This window comes from Ailuropoda melanoleuca, unplaced genomic scaffold, assembly GCF_002007445.2.
Source record: "Ailuropoda melanoleuca isolate Jingjing unplaced genomic scaffold, ASM200744v2 unplaced-scaffold2250, whole genome shotgun sequence".
In the NCBI taxonomy this organism is placed as follows: domain Eukaryota; kingdom Metazoa; phylum Chordata; class Mammalia; order Carnivora; family Ursidae; genus Ailuropoda; species Ailuropoda melanoleuca.
This window is the reverse complement of record NW_023192171.1, coordinates 335,018-355,834: the sequence shown is the minus strand read 5'-3', so window position 1 is coordinate 355,834 and position 20,817 is coordinate 335,018. Positions and strand designations below refer to the sequence as shown.

The window sequence follows — 20,817 nt, the reverse complement described above, 5'->3', positions numbered from 1 at the left end:
AAATAAAAAAATTTTAAAAGAATAAGATATTCACTGAACTAACTTTCTTGATCAAACCCAGAACCCTGAGATCTCTGTCTATTCCCTGAGTGAGACCCATCATGGAAGCACATGGTCTGATGGCTCTTGGGGTCACTTCAGCCCAGCTACCTTCTCAGGATAGTTTTCCTGCCTGGGTTGGTCTGATCTTTCCCTGCACTGTGGTAGAGGAAAGAGAATGTTCCATTGTCAAAAATGATCTAAATTATGATCTGTGTCTGCCTTTCTGTAGTGGTGTCTTGGGAGAGAGGTACAGGATGACAGTGTTTATAAGAAGAGTCAAAGATCTCAGGGCCCTGGAGAGGGGCAGGCAGCAGCTCCATCTTAGTCCCCATGGGGAAGAGGAGAGAGAGGGTGGGAAGTTTTGGCCTCACTTCCCCTTTATGGGTATCACTGTGGCTTAACCATATTGACCATCAATTACATAGTCTGCACCATGGTAAGACTCATCCTCATCCTCATCCTCAGACTGGATATTGGAGATGGTTAAATAGCAGTCAACCCCAGAGCTGGAGCCTGAAAAGTGACTGGGGATCCCGTCCCCCTTTCTGTAGCTTCTGTCATTATTAACCTTCATCACATCCTGAGGGGCCTTCCCTGGTTGCTGTTGAAACCAGTAAACAAAGTAATTGATGTGCTCACTGCTCAGGGTGCAGGTGAGCTTGACCAAGGATCCCACGGAGGCGGATGCAGATAGAGGCTGGGTCAGCAAAGGTAGAGCACAAAAACCTGGAAACACAAAACACAAGAATGATTCAGAATGTACTGGACACAGGACAGAGGTCCCTGGTCACTGTGCTTGGAAATATCAGGGAAGTGGAACCCTAACCCGTAGAGAAAATAAAGGGCCAGAGGTAGAAGGGAAACCCAGTCCATGGTGGGGAGGAGCTGTAGAAACTGCTCTGAGAATGTCCTGCTGGGGCTGAATTCTCCAAAGTCCCATCTTATCCTCTGTTTTTGCAGCTCAAGGAAAGAGGGGCATCAGATGCAAATCTATTTTACATTCTTTAGTGTGTCTCTGTAAGCTCATGTCTGAGCCCTGAGATTAGGGCCTCATGCTAGTAATTTCCTGAGGCCAGAAGAAGGGCCAGGTGTGGGTTTCAAGAATGGAGAGCTGATTTTACACAAGTCTCTTCAAAGGAAGCATCAGTCATACCCTTTGCACTTAAGCACAGCCCAGGGGATTTGGACTTACTGGGCTCCAAAACCAAAACCCACAGTGTCCCCTAGTGGCCTCCAGGATGAATGTCACCCTATATGTATTCCTCTCTCTGTCTCTGTCTCTGTCTCTGTCTCTCTCTCTCACACACACACACACACACACACACACACACACACACATGCCCTCAGAGGAACTCTCTTTGCACAGGTCACAAGAGGCATATCCTCTCAGGGTGCTGTCCTGCTTGCTGGTTCTTCCAGCCCAGGGACATGGTCCTGGTTCTCCAACAGAGACATCATGGGATGTCCCAGCAGAACTACAGCAGAACTACTTTCTGCTTGTCCAGACTCTGGGATATGTGCCATGTCATCCCCATCATCTCACTAGAGGTGCCCTACCTGTGACTTCCTAGTCCTGGGAGGGAGAACTGAGTTCTGCAGAAACTGCAAACCTGAACTACACAGGTTGACAGTCAGTGTGTGTCCTCTGACCTGACCACAGAGGGTAGCACGGAGGCCTGGGTGGGCATAGGGGAGGGATAATGGGCCTCAGGGCTGGGGCTGGTCTCACTGAGTGAAGAGAAGCTGGGGCAGAGAGACCAGGGGCACCTCACACTGATCCCTCTAGGAGTCAGAGAAGCACAATGAGGATTTCACAGGCTGTAGACATGCCATGTCCCCAGCAGAACTGCGGTGGGCTCAGGAGGTCTTAGAAGCACAGGTGGAGGAGAAGCAGATCATCTTGGTGTTCTAGAGGAACTCCATCAGGAAGGCAGCAGGCACTGCACCCCACGTCCTGATGATTATGAGATTCTTGTCTCACTTCTGTTCTGATTGGGAGAATGTGGGATCCATCTTGTCATGTCAGAGATTCATTCACTGTGCTGATAATCAGAAAGCAAGGATAGAGCCTGGATGTCAAGGCAGAGAAGCCATTTAGGAGATGGTCAGGGCTTCTTCTGGGCTAGTAGGTATGCCCCCTGATCCTTGAGAGCTTTGTGTTGCCCATTCAACCTGCAGAATCCCCCAAGGGCAGGGAAGGGCCAACCTTGGCAGAGACAGTTGTGGGTTGAATTATGTCCCACTGCCCCCAAATGTATATGTTTCAGTCCTAACCTCCAGTATCTCTCACTGGGACCTTATTTCAGTACAGGATCATTGCAGATGTAATTAGTTAAATTAAGATGAGGTTGCACTGGAGTAGGGTGGGCCCCAATTCAATTTGACTGGTGTCCTTACACAAAGGGAAAATTTGGAGACAGACTCTGTCAAGGGAGAACACCATATGAAGATAGAGGCAGAATCTACAAGGTAAAGAATACCAAAGATTGCCAGAAAGCCACCAGGCACTAGAAGAGAGGCATGGAACAGATTCTCTTTCACAGCCTACAAAACAATAGCAGCCCTGCCAGTGCCTTGATCTCAGACTGCTGACCTTAGAGTTGTGAGATAATATATTTCTATTGTCAACTCCATCCCCAGCTTGTGGTGATCTGTTATCACAGTCCTAGCAAACTAATACAGTCACCCACAAGAACTCTGATTTTCAGGGCAGTAGCAACATGGCTGGCTTCCTTCCAGTCTGTTATCACAGCACCTGTGGAAAGGCCTCCTACCTATTTTTCTCCTCCCCAGAGGCCTGCCTCAAGTTCCCCAGACAGCAAAGTGTCAGTCCTATAACCTAAGTCTCCTCCTGGGATCATGGTGGTGATTGGTACACATGGTCTTCAGGGTCTTGTCCTGTCCCACAAGGGCATTCTGTAGTTTCCAATGCAAGTTATCAGCATGACTGTAGATATGCAAAATTACTAGTTTGTTGGGACCTGTGAAATATGTCTTTCACACAGAACTGAGTCTAACAGTAACAATAGGCATTGAGATATTACCTGTGTCAAGAACATTGTGAGAGGGGAGTATGGGATCTTATGAGAATATTCAGCAAAAATATCTCACTTATTCTTCATTTCATGGTTGACCTCCTAAGGATGGGATTTTTAAATAAATTTTCCTTCTCTTGAAGGGATAATTTGGAATTAACCAAGTAAGGACCAGTACCCCAGGAAGGGATGAGGGACAAGGAGTGGAGATTAACCATGAGGTGGGAGAAAGGGGTTGATGAGGATATATGAGCATATAGTTGTATGTTTGTCATCCAGTTTGACAATCTCTGCCTTTAATTGCCTTTAATCTTTGCTTAATTCATTCACATTAATGTTCTTATGCTTACAGCTGAATTTACATCTGCCAGTTTATTTCTGATTCTATGTCACAGTTTTTATGATCTTGTCTTCTTCCTTTACTACTTTCTTTTGCATTATGTGAATATTTTCTAGTTGTCATTTAAACTTTTTAATGATTGTTTTCACTTAATTTGTTATTTTCTTAGTAGCTACTTTAGAAGCTTACCATGTGTAACTTAATATAACAGTATCCACTTGAGATTTATACAAACTTAATTCTAGTGAGATATAGAAATACTACTTCTATGTACTTCCATCCCACCTCCTTCTTTCCCCCCCCCATCTTTCTCTTGAGATGGTGTTGATAGATCACTATTGCTGTATGTCTGTATATGTTACAAACTCAACAGTGTATTATTTCAATCATTACTTCATACAGTTTTATGACTTTTAAAGAAGCTGAGAGAATAAAGGAGAGCAAGTATCTATTTATTGAATTTGTTATAGGTACCTTAATTTTTACCATTTATGGTTCTCTTCATTTGTCCCTTCCAATAGGAGTTACCATCCAATGTCATTTTGTTGCTATAGTATAGCTGTTCTCCTGCTCACCATTTTTGTGTTATTATTGTCAAATAAAATTTATACACACAGCTTTATACAATTGCTTTTAAAATCAGTTTATAGAAGAAAACAGAAGAAATATGAACTTATACTGTCTTTTATAATTACAATATTCCCCCCTTACCTGCAGAGGGTCTTGTGCTCCAAGACAACCAGTGGATGTCTGAAATCACAGATAGTACCAAGCCCTATATAATTTTTTCCTATACATATATTCCTTTGGTAAAGTTTAATTTATAAACTAGGCATAGTATGAGCTTAACAACAATAACTAAAACTAATGTAGAATGATTATAATAATATACTGTACTAAAAGTTATGTGAATGTAGTCTCTTCCCCTACCTCAAAATATCTCATTGTCCTGTGCTCACCCCACTGCTTGTGATGTGAGATGATAAAATGTCTACATGATGAGAAGTAAGGTGAATGATGCAGACATTATAATGAAGCAGACATGATGCATCAGAAGGACGATCATCTGCTTGTAGACTGCAGTTGACTACAGGTAAAAAAAACCACAGAAAGCAAAACCACGGGAAAGGGGTGGGGGCTATTGCAATAATTACATATACTGGTACTCCTTGTTTTTGTTGTTGTCATTGTTATGTTGTTATGGATTAGAACTACTCTTGGTGGTCACTTGTTTTTAGCTTGAACAACTTTCTTTAGTATTTGTTGAATAGCAGGCCTGTGTAGCAATGTACTCTTCAATATTTACCTGGGTTTACCTTTATTTTGTTCTTTTAGTTTTGCTAGATATAAGATTCTTGAATGGCAATTTTTTTCTGACAACACTTTCAATATGTCATCCCACTGCCTTCTAACCTCCATTGTTTCTTTTTTTAAATTTTAATGTTTTTTTTATTATATTATGTTAGTCACCATACAGTACATCCCCGGCTTCCGATGTAAAGTTCGATGATTCATTAGTTGTGTATAACACCCAGGTGCACCATGCAAGATGTGCCCTCCTTACTACCCATCACTGGTCTATCCCATTCCCCCACCCCCTTCCCTCTGAGGCCCCCAGTTTGTTTCTCATAGTCCATAGGAGAACTCGTTCTTTCTGATAGCTCTAATCTTGGTCAACTGCTTCATCGTGCATGGGTTAGGCATGTCGCTCTGTTGCTGTTGCAGCTTCTTGACGTGAGAATATAAAAACTGCATTTTAGATTTTTCTCTTCTTTTGAGTGAGGCTTGGATGGGTACGTATTTTCCCCTTAGGATTGCCTTTGCAGTATCCCATAGATTTTGGACCATTGTGTTTTCATTCTCGTTGGTCTTCATAAATTGTTTAAATTGATTTTTGATTTCCTGGTTTAATGAGTCATTCCTGAGCAGGATGGTTCTTAGTCTCCAAGTGGTTGAGTTTCCTACAAATTTTTCCTTGTGGTTGAGTTCCAATTTCAGAGGGTTGTGGTCTGAGAATATGCAGGGAATAATTTCAGTCTTTTGGTATCGGTTGAAACCTGTTTTGTGACCCAGAACATGGTCTATTCTTGAGAATGTTCCATGGGCATTAGAATAGAATGAGTATTCTTTGGTTCTNTTTGAGTTTCCTACAAATTTTTCCTTGTGGTTGAGTTCCAATTTCAGAGTGTTGTGGTCTGAGAATATGCAGGGAATAATTTCAGTCTTTTGGTATCGGTTGAAACCTGTTTTGTGACCCAGAACATGGTCTATTCTTGAGAATGTTCCATGGGCATTAGAATAGAATGAGTATTCTTTGGTTCTGGGGTGTAGTGTTCTCTATATATCTATGAGGTCCAACTCGTCGAGTATGGCTTTCAAAGCTCTTGTTTCTTTGCTTATTTCTTGCTTAGGTGATCTGTTTATTGCTTATAGTGGTATGTTGAGGTCTCCTACTATTAGTGTGTTTTTATCTATATGTCTCTTTATTGTGGTTAAGAGTTGGCTTATGTATCTTTTTGCTCCCTTGTTGGGGGCATATATATTTATAATTGTCATATCCACTTGTTGGATACATCCTTTAAGAATAATATAGTGCCCTTCTGTGTCTCTAACTATAGTCTTTAGTTTAGAATCCAATCTCTCTGATATGAGAATTGCTACCCCAGCTTTCTTTTGAGGTCCATTGGCGTGAAAGATGGTATTCCATCCCTTTACTTTCAGTCTGAATGTATCTTTAGGTTCAAAATGAGTCTCTTGTAGACAGCAAATGGATGGGTCATGTCTTTTTATCCAATCTGCAACCCTGTGGCATTTTATGGGAGCATTTAGGAAATTTACGTTGAGACTGATTATTGAGACATATGATTTTAATGATGTCATACTTCCTGCGAAGTCTTTGTTTCTATAGATTGTAACCTTCTGTTCTGTATCACTTTTTGGGCCTTTTTACTTTTATAGAACCCCCCTTAATATCTCCTGTAGGGCTGGTTTCGTGGTTACGAAATTGGTTAATGATTGGCGATTTTGGAACGTCTTTATTTCTCCATCAATTCTGAATGACAGCTTTGCTGGATAAAGGATCCTTGGCTGCATGTTTTTCTCTGAAAGAGCTTTAAAAATGTCTCCCCCACCCTTTGTCTCATTCCAGGTCTGTGTAGACAGGTCTGATGTAATTCTGATAACTTTGCCTTGGTACGTGAGAAATTTCTTTGCCCTGGCCGCTTTCAATACTGTATCCTTGGATCTAATATTTGCGAATTGCACTATGACATGCCGTGGCGTAGGTTTGTCCTGGTTGAGCTTGGATGGGGTCCTCTCTGCCTCTTGGACACGAATGCTTGTTTCCCTTGCTAGATTAGGGAAGTTTTCAGCTACAATTTGTTCAAATATCTCTTCTAGACCTCTGTTTTTCTCCACCCCTTCAGGGATGCCGATGATTCTGACATTGGATCGTTNCTGGAATGTTTCATTCAGTCTGTAATCTCCCGTAACCTACATTCCTGAGCATGGATTTTTTTGAGTCCAGATTCTATTTTTGCTTTTTCTTCTACTAACCCATCCTCCAATTCGCTAACGCGTTCCTCTGCCTCGGTGACCCTGGCCGTCAGAGCCTCTAGTTTTGACTGTATTTGGCCCACTGAGTTTTTAATTTCTGTCAGATTCGCTCTCATTTCTGCCCTTAGGGATTCTATATTCTCAGCAACGCTTTCTCTGATGCTTTTTTCAAGTTTACTCATCATCTTGACCATTGTTGCTCTGAATTCNCAATCCCATAACGCTGGGATCACGCCCTGAACCGAAGGCAGACGCTTAACCGCTGTGCCACCTAAGCGCCCCAGAGCCTCCAGTTTTGACTGCATTTGGCTCATAGAATTTTTAATTTCTGCCAGATTTGCTCTCATTTCCACCCCTAGAGATTCTATATTCTCATTAACATTTTCGTTAATACTTTATTCAAGTCTACACATTATCTTGACCATTGTTGCTCTGAATTCCATTTCTGATAATTTGGTTATATCCATATCCATTACTTTTGTGGCAGAAGCCACAGACTCATTGTCTTTTCTTTGCTGGGGTGGGGATATCTTCTTCTCGTCATTCTGATGAGAGGTTGCGGGGTTGTCCACAGCCCAAATTATTGACCTGGACCCAGGCTGTGCACCCTTGTTTTATAGGGATTTTAGGGAAGTGGGCTTCTGGATTTTTCAGTGTGCCTTCTGGGGGATCGGCCTGCCACACTGATACTCAGGCAACTCTGTTTGGGTAGAGTCTCTGTGTCCCCTGCGAGGGGGGATGGGAATGGGCACACCGTGAGCCAGTATTTCTGGGCTTTTGTTCTCTGGTGCCTTTCCCTGGCGGTTTGCTGTGCCTCTTCTGAGAGTCAGTGCAGCAGTGGCCGAATCTCATCCTCTGTCTCAGAACAGAGGGATAGTGGACCATTCTCCACTGATGTACTGGCCACTTTAACTCTGTTTCTGTTGGTGCTGCTCAACCCTGCATCATCCCAGGATGTGCGCCCCACACCCAGCATTCCAGCCCTCACTTCCAGGGCCAGTATGTCTCTGTCCTTTGTGTTTGTAACACTGCCAGCCACCACCCATCCCTGCGCACTCCCCGAACTCCTGGTCTCAGTCTGGTTCCAGTAAGCACACCGGAGCTCTGTTTCAGTCTGGTGGTGCGTGTTCCCTGCCTCACAGTCTCAGTCTGCTCTCTCGTGGGTGCCTGTCTGCGAGTCCGCCCACTCCCCCTTGCAGGTGGCTACCACTTTCCGGCTCCTGAATGCGGCAGCTCCCCCCCTTCCATTTATCTTCTGATATCTGTGTGCAGTTTCACGGCTCCCCGTTTCGTACCTCAATACTCAGCACTGGATATGTTCATTTGTAGAGATCCAGATGTATCTTCCTGGGTCTCGGGCTGATTCCGTGGATGTTCAGGCTGGTCTGGTAGCTATCCAACTTGACTCAGGGGACCGGCTGATAAAGGGTTCCCCTACTCCACCCCTATCTTAATTCCCCCCCCAAATCAAGTATGTATTTTTAAGGTAAACAGATAAGACGGTTAATGCTGACTATGTCCAAAGCAGCTCAGGGCACCCAAACGTCAAGAGGACTATGGACCGCAGAGGACATACATACATGTGGAGTGCATTTGTGTTGGTATCTTGAAGGTATCTTGCCAACCGCTCTGAAGCTGTGAGCCATTTTCCCTAACCTCCATTGTTTCTGATGACAAGTTGGCTATTAATATATTGGGGTTCCCTTATACATGATAAGTCATTTTCATCTTGTTGTTTTCAAGATTTTCTTAATGTTCTCCAGTGTGTGGATCTCTTTGGAGGTTGCTGAGCTTCTTGGAGATATATATAAATGTTCTTCATCACATAGATGTTTTTAACCATTTTTTTGAATATTTTAAACATTTCTCTTTATCTTCTTTCCTTCTGGTACTCCCACTATACACATGCTTGTGTGCTTAATGGAGTCCCACTTTTCTCTGAGGTTTTGTTAATTTTGCTTCATTCTTTTCCCTCCATTATTTTTGGGTGGCAAACTGTCTATCGTTCTTTCTGTTAAGTGTGCTGAAGCTTTCTTCAGCTAGTTGAAATCTACCTTTGGTCCCCTCTCATGATTTTTTCAATCCAGTTTCTGTATTTTTCAAATTCACCATTTCCACTTAGTTGCTTTTCATATTTTTCTCTTTACTGAAATTCTCTACTTGATGAGACATAACATACCCTTTTTAGTTCTTTAAGTATGGTTCTTTATAGCTCTTTAAATATATTTATAATAGTTACTTTAAAGCCTTCTTCTGCTAAATCTGATATCCTGGCCCTCTTGTAGATAGTTTGTGTTCCTTCAACTTTCCCCCCATGTATGGATAACACTTTTCTGTTTCATCATGTCTCATCATTTTCTATTGATTTTTTGTAATTTGAGGTAATATTTTCTAGCAACTCTGGATACTGATCCCCTTGTCCCCTTCAAGGGCTTGTTATTGCTTTCTTGTTTATTTGTTTTCTGGTTTGGCTGGAGTGTTTTATTGACGTCTATTTTCCCTGCACTGTGAAGCCTTTCATTTTGCTTCTCTGATAAAGTCTTGGATACACACAGTAGCCCTGGGATAACAGAGTTCTTTATCTTTTCCTCTAACTTCTGTGTTAGCCCCCTCTGTTGGCATCACACCCAGCTTTAGGTTCCACTAATTGCCAGTTGATTGCTCTGTTGTTTTTGACAATGCCCTGGGGCTAAGTTTCTCCACAATCTGATCCAATTATATTCAAGCCCTTTTGCAAGGATAGTTTTGAGGACTGATTTTGAGAGTTACCTTGATCACAGGAGTGCTTCTCTGGCTTTTCTCTTTCCTTGGTTCTCTTTGGTAAACTAAATTGCCTATGGTTTAGCCAGTTACTCTCACACTTACCTCCCAAGTTGTTTACCATCAAAATTCCCATGGGTTCTAAGAACATCCTTAGGCTTAATCTTCCCTACAATCCATTACAAACAAAGTCTGGAACTCTCTAAGGGAGAGTTTTAGATGTCGCTGTTCTTATGGCCTACCTCTCTCCCTAGGCAAAATCTCTGCTCCATAGCTGGCATGCGAGAAATCAGTAGCCCACATATCTCAGTGACCTACCCCCTCTTTACAAGGAGGGCTCTGGATAGGTGCAGTAGCTTAGCATTTTCTCTATTTATCTCTCCTGACCTGGAACCATGGCCCTATGAGTCAACTTGGGTGAGGGTGATTGGGTCCCCAGTACTCTCAACCTGCTGGGCCTTGAGTAGAGGCTCCATTTTATGAGTTGGCGCAGGGTGGAAGAAGCTTCTTGTCTAGCCTGGAATTTAGCTTCTGCAACATGCACCTGCAAGGATGAGGAATGCTAATGGCCTGCCTTTGCAGGAAGAAATATCATAGCCCTTGACAGGGACTTGAAGAAAGCAGGAGGCCCATATTCAGGCCACAACCAGCCTGAATGGACCTTCTGTGGGACTGATGAGGAAGGGAGTTGATCAAATGTAATGGGCTCTTGCAACTTTACTAAGATTAAGCAGATTTTCTTGAATAAATGTTTCTTCATTTGCTGTTTTCCTATAGCACAGTTTTTGGTAAGCTTAAAGTGGTTAGGCTAAAAAAATTACATATACATATATATTGTATATACTTATATTAATACATATAAATATATGTATATTAATTACATATATTTATTTACTTATGTTAATATATATATTATACATAATATGGTAAAGAAAAAGTGATACCCTCTAATGCTATACTCAGAATTTCTCACAGCTGTGACTGTTGATTTGTCAGAACAGGGCAGAAACTGTCTTGGAACCCAATAGGCTTTGAAAATAATAGCATTGGGGAGTTTCTACTCCTCTCTTCTTATCATCTAGATACCCAGCAATTTCAAAGCTCCCATTTTATCTGCTGGGATTGAAAGAAATGGAGCACATGAGGATTAACAACTTTCATGAGTTGGATATGTGGAAATCACGTCTATTCATTTGTGAAATAATTTAAGTTAATCAACTAAAGACACATATATTGAGTTTAAGAATCAATAGCCATGGAATATCTTTGGCAGTGTTTGGAAAAGAGTCATAGTTGATACAGGAAATAAAACAAGAATGTGCAAAAGTTGAAGTGTTTTAAAAGTAGAGTATCGAGTTTGAGAATTTTCTTTGTAGATCTTGGATACCAGTCTTTTATCTGTAGTGTCATTTGCAAATATATTCTCCCATTCTGTGGGCTACCTTTTAGTTTTTTTGACTGTTTCCTTGGCTGTGCAGAAGCTTTTTATCTTGATGAAGTCCCACAAGTTCACTTTTTCTTTTGTTTCTCTTGCCTTTGGAGATGTGTCATGAAAAAGTTGCTGTGGCCCATGTCATAGAGGTTGCTGCCTATGTTGTCCTCTATGATTTTCATGGATTCCTGTCTCACATCGAGGTCTTTCATCCATTTGGAAAACAGTGTGGAGGTCCCTTAAAAAGTGAAAAATTGAGCTACCCTAAGATCCAGCCATTGCACTACTGGGTATTTACCCCAAAGATACAGACGTAGTGAATGAAGGGCCTGATGCACCCCAATGTTCATAGCAGCATTGTCCATAATAACTAAATCGTGGAAGGAACTGAGATGCCCTTCAACAGATGACTGGATTAAGAAGATGTGGTCCATATATACAATGGAATATTACTCAGCTCTCAAAAAGAACGAGTTCTCAACATTTGCTGCCACATGGACGGCACTGGAGGAGATAATGCTAAGTGAAATAAGTCAAGCAGAGAAGGACAATTATCATATTGTTTCACTCACTTATGGAACATAAGAAGTAGGAGATCAGTAGGAGAAGAAAGGGATAAAGAAAGGGGGGTAATCAGGAGGGGTAATGAAGCATGAGAGATTATGGACTCTGAGAAACAAACTGAGGGCTTCAGAGGGGAGGGTGGTGGGGGAATGGGATAGGCTGGTGATGGTTAGTAAGGAGGGCATGTATTGCATGGTGCCCTGGGTGTTATACACAACTAATGAATCATGGAACTTTACATCAAAGACCAGGGATATACTGTATGGTGACTAACATAATGTAATAAAAAACATTATTATAAAAAATAGAAAAAATAAAAGCAGAGTATCTTTCAAAAAACTAACATAATTCACAGACAGAATGATACCATCAAAAGAAAATTAAAGTCTTGTATGCACATCTATCATTTCCAATTTTAGCAATCATGCATTAACATTTTGATGCACAAATAAAGAAGTGTCCAAATTATCACCAAAAAAATTGCAAATTTTCCCCACTGAACATTCAGGTTCTCTTGACATTGGGAAAGAAGGACGTTCCATAAGATGTTTCCTTATACTCGAGAAGAGGAAAGGTTCTGCATTTACAGAAAACAATCATTTGTGACCAAGTACATTTCCATTAATAAGCTAGTATTCTTTTACTGGCAACTTGTTTTGGGGGTCTTTACAGTTTATGATCTCAAGCTTTTTCCTTTATCCCATTGCTGAATTCCAGGTTTTACAATTTTTGTTGTTTATATAAATATCCATTGCTTTGAAAACTTACATTTCATTTTTAAAAATTCTTCCAAACTTCAACTAGATCATTTGATTTCAGTCTCAGTTACAATTCTCATTTTATGACTCTTTTTTTCAGGGACACTTCTGAGGCTGCACTGGATTACTCAGATTTTGGTACGAACTTTCCTTGATCATTTGCCCCTCTCTCTCCCTCTAATTTTCTATTTGGGGAAGTCCATTTATGATACCAAAATACTCCCAAAACTCAGAACAAACAGGTAGAGAAAAAGTCATGAGGTTATGGCATAAGGGCTATCTTGGACAGACCTTAGATCCAATGAGTTAAATTGCAAAAGTATGTCCTTTACCAATCAAAGAGCTCCAGACGCCATATGAGGTAAAATATGGCCTTCCTAGCAAAGACACCTGTACCTAGAACATATGCTGGTAGAGCTTTCAAACTTCAGAAAACCATATAAAACAGGGATCATTGGGGCACCTGGTGGCTCAGTCAGTTAAGTGTCTGACTCTTGATTTTGGCTCAGGTCATGATCTAGAGTCATGAGATCAAGCCCTGAATTGGGTTCCATACTGGGCATGGAGCCTACTTAAGATTCTCTCTTTCCCTCTCCTTCTGCCCCTCCCCATCTTCTCCCTCTTTCAAAAAAAAATTATATAATAAAATAAAAAATAAAATAGGGATCATTAAACTGCATCCCATGGCCCCTTCACATGTTTTTGTATGGCTTTTGAGTTGGGAATTTTTTATACTTATTAATAATTACATTTTAAGTGGTTTTATAAATACCTACATAAAATCTTCAAATTTGACTTTTGACTCACAAAGCCTAAAATATTTACTCTCTAGTCCTTAAAGAAAAAGTACCAACTCCTAAAATACAAAGAACATTGAAACATTTGAAAAGATGCTCAACCTCAAGCATAATAGGAAAAATACAAATTAAAACTATACCAAGCTAACATTTTTCATCTAAGGTTGGCAAAAATCATAATTTTTTTCTGGCATTGTAAATTGGTACAATCTGTGTGAAAGGGAATCTGACAGTGGTAAGTGGACATTATGGAAAAACATTTCTTTGACCCAGCAATTCTGCTTCTAGAAATATATTGTATGGTCACAGTCACACATGAACCTAAAGGAGTATATAAGGATAATCATTGTAGTGTCATTTGTAAGATCAAAACTTAGGTGATTAGCATTAGGGTCCGGTTGGTTAAAATGCTACTGTGGAATATTCTGCAGCCTTATAAAGAATGGAGCAGTAATATATGCTTCAACTGTTTCTGGAAGGGTGTACAAGACTTACTACATGTGATGATCTCTGATATGCAGGACCAGGCCAGAGGACTTACTCTTCACTGTATCTTATGTAAAGTCTCATGTGGGATCCTTGGAATCAGAGCCTGAGAGAGGAATGGGGGCCCATGTGATTTACTGAGGAGTGTTCTTAAGAAAAAAAAGGAAGGAAGAGAAGGGAGCAGGGTGGGAAAGGTTCAAAGGCAAAGTCTGATCTCTGACTGCTCCTGTAGGGAGCTCTGGAGGGTAAGTGGTACCATCAGGTATGTTCCTCTTTGAGGTGAGGGAAACAGGATTTTGTACCCCTGCATCAGTCAATCACTGGCTACCAGGTGGTGGGTGGTTACTAGGCTCCTCTTCATGAGTTATCTTCAGAAGCCCATGGGCACATCTCCTGAAATGTCTGCCTTTGTGAGCAATTAGGCAGAGCACCCTCTACAGATGGGAGATGGGCATATCAATTGAGCTGTGGCACCCAAAGAATTTGTTACAGGTACCATTTGAAAATTTTCTGCTGATGTGCATATATATCTAGTGTTCAAATTCAAATTAATTAAATTTGTTCTAAAGAATTCCATAACCCCCCCAAAGTCCTGTGACCCAAAAGAATGATAATCAGACCATATTCACACCTCTTCTCCATTGTACTGAATGCTAGTGAAACAGTGAGACAGCATCCACAGTGCTCTGGAAAAAAGAAATTCTGTTCCAAGAATGTTATACTCAGGCCAATCACTGAGTGAAGAGAAAATTGTGTTGTCACTGGGCCTCAGGCCTTGCCTAGGATGGGAATACTTTGCATTGAAGTTTTTTTGAAGATTTATTTATTTATTTTAGAGACAGAGTGAAAGCACAAGCAGTAGGGGCAGAGGGAAAAGCAGAGAGAATCTCAAGCAGACTTCGTGCTGAGCATGGAGCCTGATGCAGGGCTCAATCCTACTACTGAGATCATGAAATGAACTGAAACCAAGAACTGGATGCTCAACTGACTGCAACACCCAGGCACCCCGATCACATTGAAGTTTTGATTCAGCACACTGTTAGAAGCCATCACAGTGAAGCAGGTGCATTGTATCAGACTATACAGAGCTACTCAGCCTTGTCCTGGACTGTGCCCCAGAGATGGCAAGGGTAGGCTCTTCCTGTTAGGTTGGAGCTGGGGACAGTTGGGGACAGATTTTGGGTGTTTTCCTGTCTGGTACATGAACTATGAAGAAGGTTGGCCAGGTTTCCTCCAGAACCATCTTGGAGCATTCTGACTCATGGAGCAGGGTGAGGGTGACTGCTAGCCCAGGCATCACCATGAGTAAGGGCTCTTGAGTCATCACAGGCTGAGAGCTGGGAGCTGAAGGGAACAGAAGGAGATGCCTGTGAGTACTGAAGTTAGGTGAGTCCTCCAGAGGGCTCCTTATTTATGTCCCCTTCCCAAAGCCCAAGGAATCTGCCTTGACTTGTGCAGAGACCCCATGAAGAGGACAGTGGTTCAGGACATATTGGTGATGCTCCTGTAGACAGTGCTTCCCGAGGGCTCCACAGGTCTGGTCTCCTCCAACTTTACCTCCCTCCCTCTTGTACTCTTCAGTAAAGAACGGCTTTCATGCAAAACTCCCACCCAGTTTCCTGCCTGCACCCAGCCCATATCACCCAGGGTGAGTCCCAGCTGAGTAAACACCCTGCCAGATAAAGGGTGGGTGGAAGATGGGGACAACAAGGGCTTTGTTCCAGTTTCCTTTTTCCACTGTCCACCCTCACTGAGGGTGGGGTCATCACAGCTGCTGAGGCACACTTGATGAACAGTTATGAAAAATGCAGATGGTATCTGTCAGTTGAAATGTTTGACAGCTGGGCACATGCTCACAGAGATGTGGTCCCACAGCACTCCCTGCTGGTCACTTTTCCAAGAGAGACGTCAGGCCTGACAGATTCAATTTTGGGCCTTTAGGTTGATTCCCCTCCTAAATGAACCCTCAGTCCTTTCTTGAGAGCCTCCAAGTAAAACTGTTCCATTTCAAGTCCAAATTGCCCTCTCTGGGTCCTCTTTAGAAGTCCTAGAATCCAGGTGGAAGCTCTGTAACAAATGCTGTCTGTGCCCCGTGGTGCATTCTGATAGAAGAAAATACGTGTGGTCATTTAGAGTGTCCCTTCTTTGATCCACCAAGAAGCATGGTCATTTATGGACATGAGGAGACAGACAACTTGGGGTTCACCTCTGCCACCATTGCCACTTTGTTCAGGAGACCACTGAGTGATGACAGGGTAGCTGGGGAAAGAGGCTAAGTACTATGTACAGAATGGGCCATCCTAGCCACTTGATTTTTAAAATTCTCCTCTGCTGAGGTCACCCATTTCATTGGTGAATGCTCACATGGGACACAAATATCTTCACATTATTTTTGCTCATTCAGAGACGTCTATTCATATACCTCTTCCCCAGGGGCAATAGTGCCACGTCTGTGTGATTTTGGGTGATTCTTACATATCTGCAGAAACATCTGTAAACCAGGATTGAGACTTCTCTTCCTCCGTCAGCTGATCATGGGGAACTTCCCATGAGGTCATAGGTTCCAACTGAGAGAGGAAAGGCATTGTAGTGGGAATGGGAACAATGAGCGTTTGAGCCACTTCTTCATGTAAAGTACTTGTACTTTCAGGGCCTGCTTGGGCTCTGTCACATATATACCACTTCCATTTGATGATGGGGTATTTCTGTACATGCCCAGCTTTATGGCTTGGTGGGTCAGATAACACCCAGCACATAATGGACAGCTCAGGTCATTACGTTCTGGAACTGGAGAAAAAATGGAGAATGGATTCAGGAACCCACTGGATCCACTGTGAGACAAACCTGAGATAAAAGCCCATTGATCACCCGATCTCCACAAGCCCCTACACTGAGTGGAGGGCCACAGTGACGTTCTGGGTCTCCTGAAATTGATGTCAGTTCAGAGCTGGTATCCAGTAGTCCCTGAAAAGTCTCATTATTTCCTTTCCCCAGTGCACCATTACCCCAGTAAAAGGTCCCTTTAGGGAAGGCTGGGGAAAAGATTGGCAGTGTATATTTTCAGTAGTGTATCAGGGTCCTTCTTAAAGGGGACTCAGACTTCCCTTCATTCAAGGGGTTCTAGGTCTGATATTGGCAAGCCTAAGAATTGACTAAAACAGTGTGACTCTCTGTTTTTGGGGTTTGAGTTAGATTTTTGTTCACTTGACCTACAAGTTTCCTGCTTATGCAGATCAAGTGAGAATTTAGTAGACTTCCTACCAATTCACTTCTGTGAACACCATGATTAATTGACCTTTGACATAGACCTGCTCAAGTTGGGCTCTTCCAATTGCTGCTTTGATTCTGCTGTCCGTCATGGTAACCACACCCACGTTTCCTTTGGCAGCTGAGTGCCTCCACATGGCCTCTGTCACCCCAGGATCCAATGACTCCCATTGCACTTAGGATTTCCAACTGAGTGACTGAAGTTCCTTCCCAGGAGAAGAGTGATCACAGAGTTCTTTAAGGAGTTGAGGTTTGAGTGGTCCAAGATGGTGGAGGAGTGGAGACCTTAATTTTGTCTGGTCCCAGGAATTCAGTTAGATAGCTATCAAACCTTTGTGAACAACTGCAAACTCAACAGGAGATTGAAGAAAAGAATAACTACAACTCTCAAATAGACACACAACCATTTCCCACAAGGTCTCCTGTGAAGTGACTCTGAGGTGATATATGGGAAGATAGACTGCAGGGGGAGGGAGCCTCTGTTAGCCAGCTACTGGCAAGTGATAGAGGAGTGGAGCACAAAATTGGAACTTTTAGAAGTCTGCTCCCCTGAGGGATGTCCCGCAGGCAGCTAAGCTTGAGATGGAACCCTAGCTGGGACAGTGTGAACTCAAGATCCTTGGGGTCACAGGAAGACCAGAGGTGCCTGAGACAGCAGAGCTCACAGGTATCTGAGCAGGGAAGCCAGCCACAAAGAGTGAGCCCAGTAGTGGGCTCTCAGCTCAGGATTGCCATAAACTGTGATCCGCGGCACAGTCGGGCCACTGCTCTTTGGGCAGGGGCCCAAAAGGCAGCAGAACCAGGATTGCCCCCTTATCCCCTCAGGAGGAGTGGCACAGGAGTGTGCTGCAGGAGTCTGCTGGGTTTGGAGATTCCAAACAGGGTTGTGTGCCTCATGCAGAAGTACTAGGTTACAGACTGGGTGAGCACGGAGAGCGGCCAGAGAGGAGGGAGACAGGAGTTATTGACTGTTTTCCTCTGAGAGCGCACAGAGGAGTAGAGTCCTGAGCTCTCAGCTCCGGGGCCTGAGATTGGGAGGCTGCCATTTTCATTCCATCCTCTTAACCAGCACAGAAAGCCTTCAGGGAACAAAAGCTATAGTGAGCAAACCAGAGCAGATTACTTAACCTGGCCCCAGGCAAGGGAGGAGCAATTCCACACTGGGCAGAGACATTTGAGAATCAATGCAACAGGCCCATCCCCCAGAAGAGGCAGGAGTCTGTGGAGTTTGGTATGGGCAAAGGTGGAGATAGATTGACCTAGAGCATCTGTTGAGGGGGGTGGACTGTGACATTGCAGCTCTGGGCTAGGGATTCCTGCACAGCCACATTTGCTCTGACCCTCTAAAGAGAAGTGAAAATGATGAGGGTACAGAAGGCAAGCTGAGGACAAAGCAGAAACTGACACCCTGCAACACCCCCCCCAGGGATGTATGTAACATTCCTCGGCACCCCTGGCTGCCCTAAAACTAAGGAAAAGAAAAACTAATGGTTAACTAACAGAGATCACAGTCCTGCAAGACCTGAGTCTCCCTCAGTTTACACATGTCCTAGTGATTTACAAGGAAGAAGCTTTCTTATCAATAGCCTAACTTCCAGAGACCCATAATTCAGTTTCCTGGAGCCTTAACATTACCATCCCTTCCATAAAATTGAGGGAGGCTGAGGCAGAAGGAAATGTAAATAAAATGGAATTTCTTTTAAACCTGAAGCCCATTGACAAGGACTTGTGATCATTCCTCCGGGAGACTCCCAAGAGTCTTCATGTTAGTGCCTCATTAGAGGGAGGGACAAACTTAAATTGGCTTGACAATAGCAAGGCCTCCATTATCCTGTGAGTCTTCTTAACATATGAAAGTATTTTCTCAACCTCCCTTTTTCCTTACCTTCCCCCAACCTCATGGTATATAATCAGCCACCTCTCACAACCCGGTGCAGCAGTTCTTTCTGCCCATGGGTCCTGTCCCCATGCTTTAATAAACCACCAATTATGCACCAAAACCATCTTAAGAATTCTTTCTTGGTCATCAGCTCTGGACTCCACCCCACAGAACCTCATCTATATTCCACAACCTCATCAAAAAGACACCAGGGAAAAAAGCTGCAGGGCCAACCAGCTTACATTGAGCCCATCCTCCTGACAAGGGGTGGGACAACTCCCCCCAAGTGGAGATGCCTGAGAAGCTGAGCAGCAGGCCCATCTCCCAGAAGACAGACTGAAAGAACAGGTGAATAAACTGAAGCTTATTTTCCACAGGACTGTAAATCTCCAGCGCCAGGAGAAAGTAATATAGGGAACTCCAGGTATTCCCTCATGACTCATTTATACTCTAGGCTAAAAATTTGCATTTCTTGGGGCGCCTGGGTGGCTCAGTCATTAAGCATCTGCCTTTGGCTCAGGGCATGATCCTGGAGTTCTGGGATTGAGCCCCACATCAGGCTCTTCCGCTGGGAGCCTGCTTCTTTCTCTCCCATTCCTCCTGCTTGTGTTCCCTCTCTCACTGGCTGTCTCTCTCTCTGTCAAATGAATAAATAAAATCTTTAAAAACTTTACATTTCTTTATTAGTTTCTTTTCTCATTCATTTTTTTAACCCTGCACTCATTTCAAATAGATTCATATTTCCCAACCTATGTTTTTAAGTCGCTTCTTAACTTTTATTTTCTTTTTCATCTATATGTGTTATAGATTTATACTAGCCCATTTTTCACTCTATTCAATTTTGTCTTGATATACATGTAAGTTATGATTTCTTTGCAATTTGGGGATATAGGGCATTCTAACACAGAGACCAAAAATCAAGCAGGATAAGGCAGATCACCCTGCTGTGTCCCCCTGAGAGATTATAATCTCTATCCCCAACCCCCCTCTTTTTCCCCCTTTATCTTTCTTTGCATTGTTTTGGATCATCTTGGCTTTGATGGCATATCTGTGGTAGCTTTTTTTTTTAAAAAAGATTTTATTTATTTATGTGACAGAGAGATAGCCAGCGAGAGAGGGAACACAGCAGGGGAGAGGGAGAGGAAGAAGCAGGCTCCCAGCCGAGGAGCCTGATGTGGGACTCGATCCCGGAACCCCGGGATCACGCCCTGAGCTGAAGGCAGTCGCTTTAATGACTGCGCTACCCAGGCACCTATCTGTGGTAGCTTTTGACCAGTTTGGATTTTTTCATAGGTGCATTTTGCTTGGGTCATGGTTGATGCATTGGAGTCTGTACATTCCCTCAACCATCCCTCAACAGAATGAGTAGCAGGAGGAACTCCCCACAAAGAAAAGAACCAGAGACAATGGCCTCTGCCACACATCTAATGGACATGGATATAAACGAGAGGTCAGAGATAGACTTGAGGGTAGCAATTATGAAGTGAATAGCTAGGCTTGAGAAAAAATTACTGACAATATAGAATCTTTGAGCAGAAATGAGATCTAATCAGGTCAAACTTAAAAATACTATGAATGAGATGAAGTCTAAAATGAATACTCTAGCAGTCAGGCTAAATGAGGCAGAAGAACAAATTAGAGATCTAGAAGATAAGATAATACAAAAGAAGGAAGCCAAGGAGGATAGGGATAAACAGCTAGAAGCCTATGAGAACAGACTTAGACAGATCAATGACACCATGAAACATTCCAATGTCAGAATTATTGGGATTCCTGAGGGGCTGGAGAGAAAGAGAGGAATAAAAGGTATATTTGAGCAAATCATAGCTGATCTGGGGAAGGAAACAAGCATTCCTGTCCAAGAAGTAGAGAGGAACCCCCCCAAGATCAATAAAAACAGAC

General features: G+C 42.8%; 1 gene segment (V, D, J or C); it reads right to left on the bottom strand.

Moving 5' to 3' along the window:
- Positions 1-439: 439 nt before the first annotated feature.
- Positions 440-9,883, bottom strand: LOC117798030. The segment is given in 3 exon segments: positions 440-768; positions 869-982; positions 9,838-9,883. Coding segments are annotated over 3 exon segments (489 nt in total).
- Between the last annotated feature and the right edge of the window lie 10,934 nt (positions 9,884-20,817).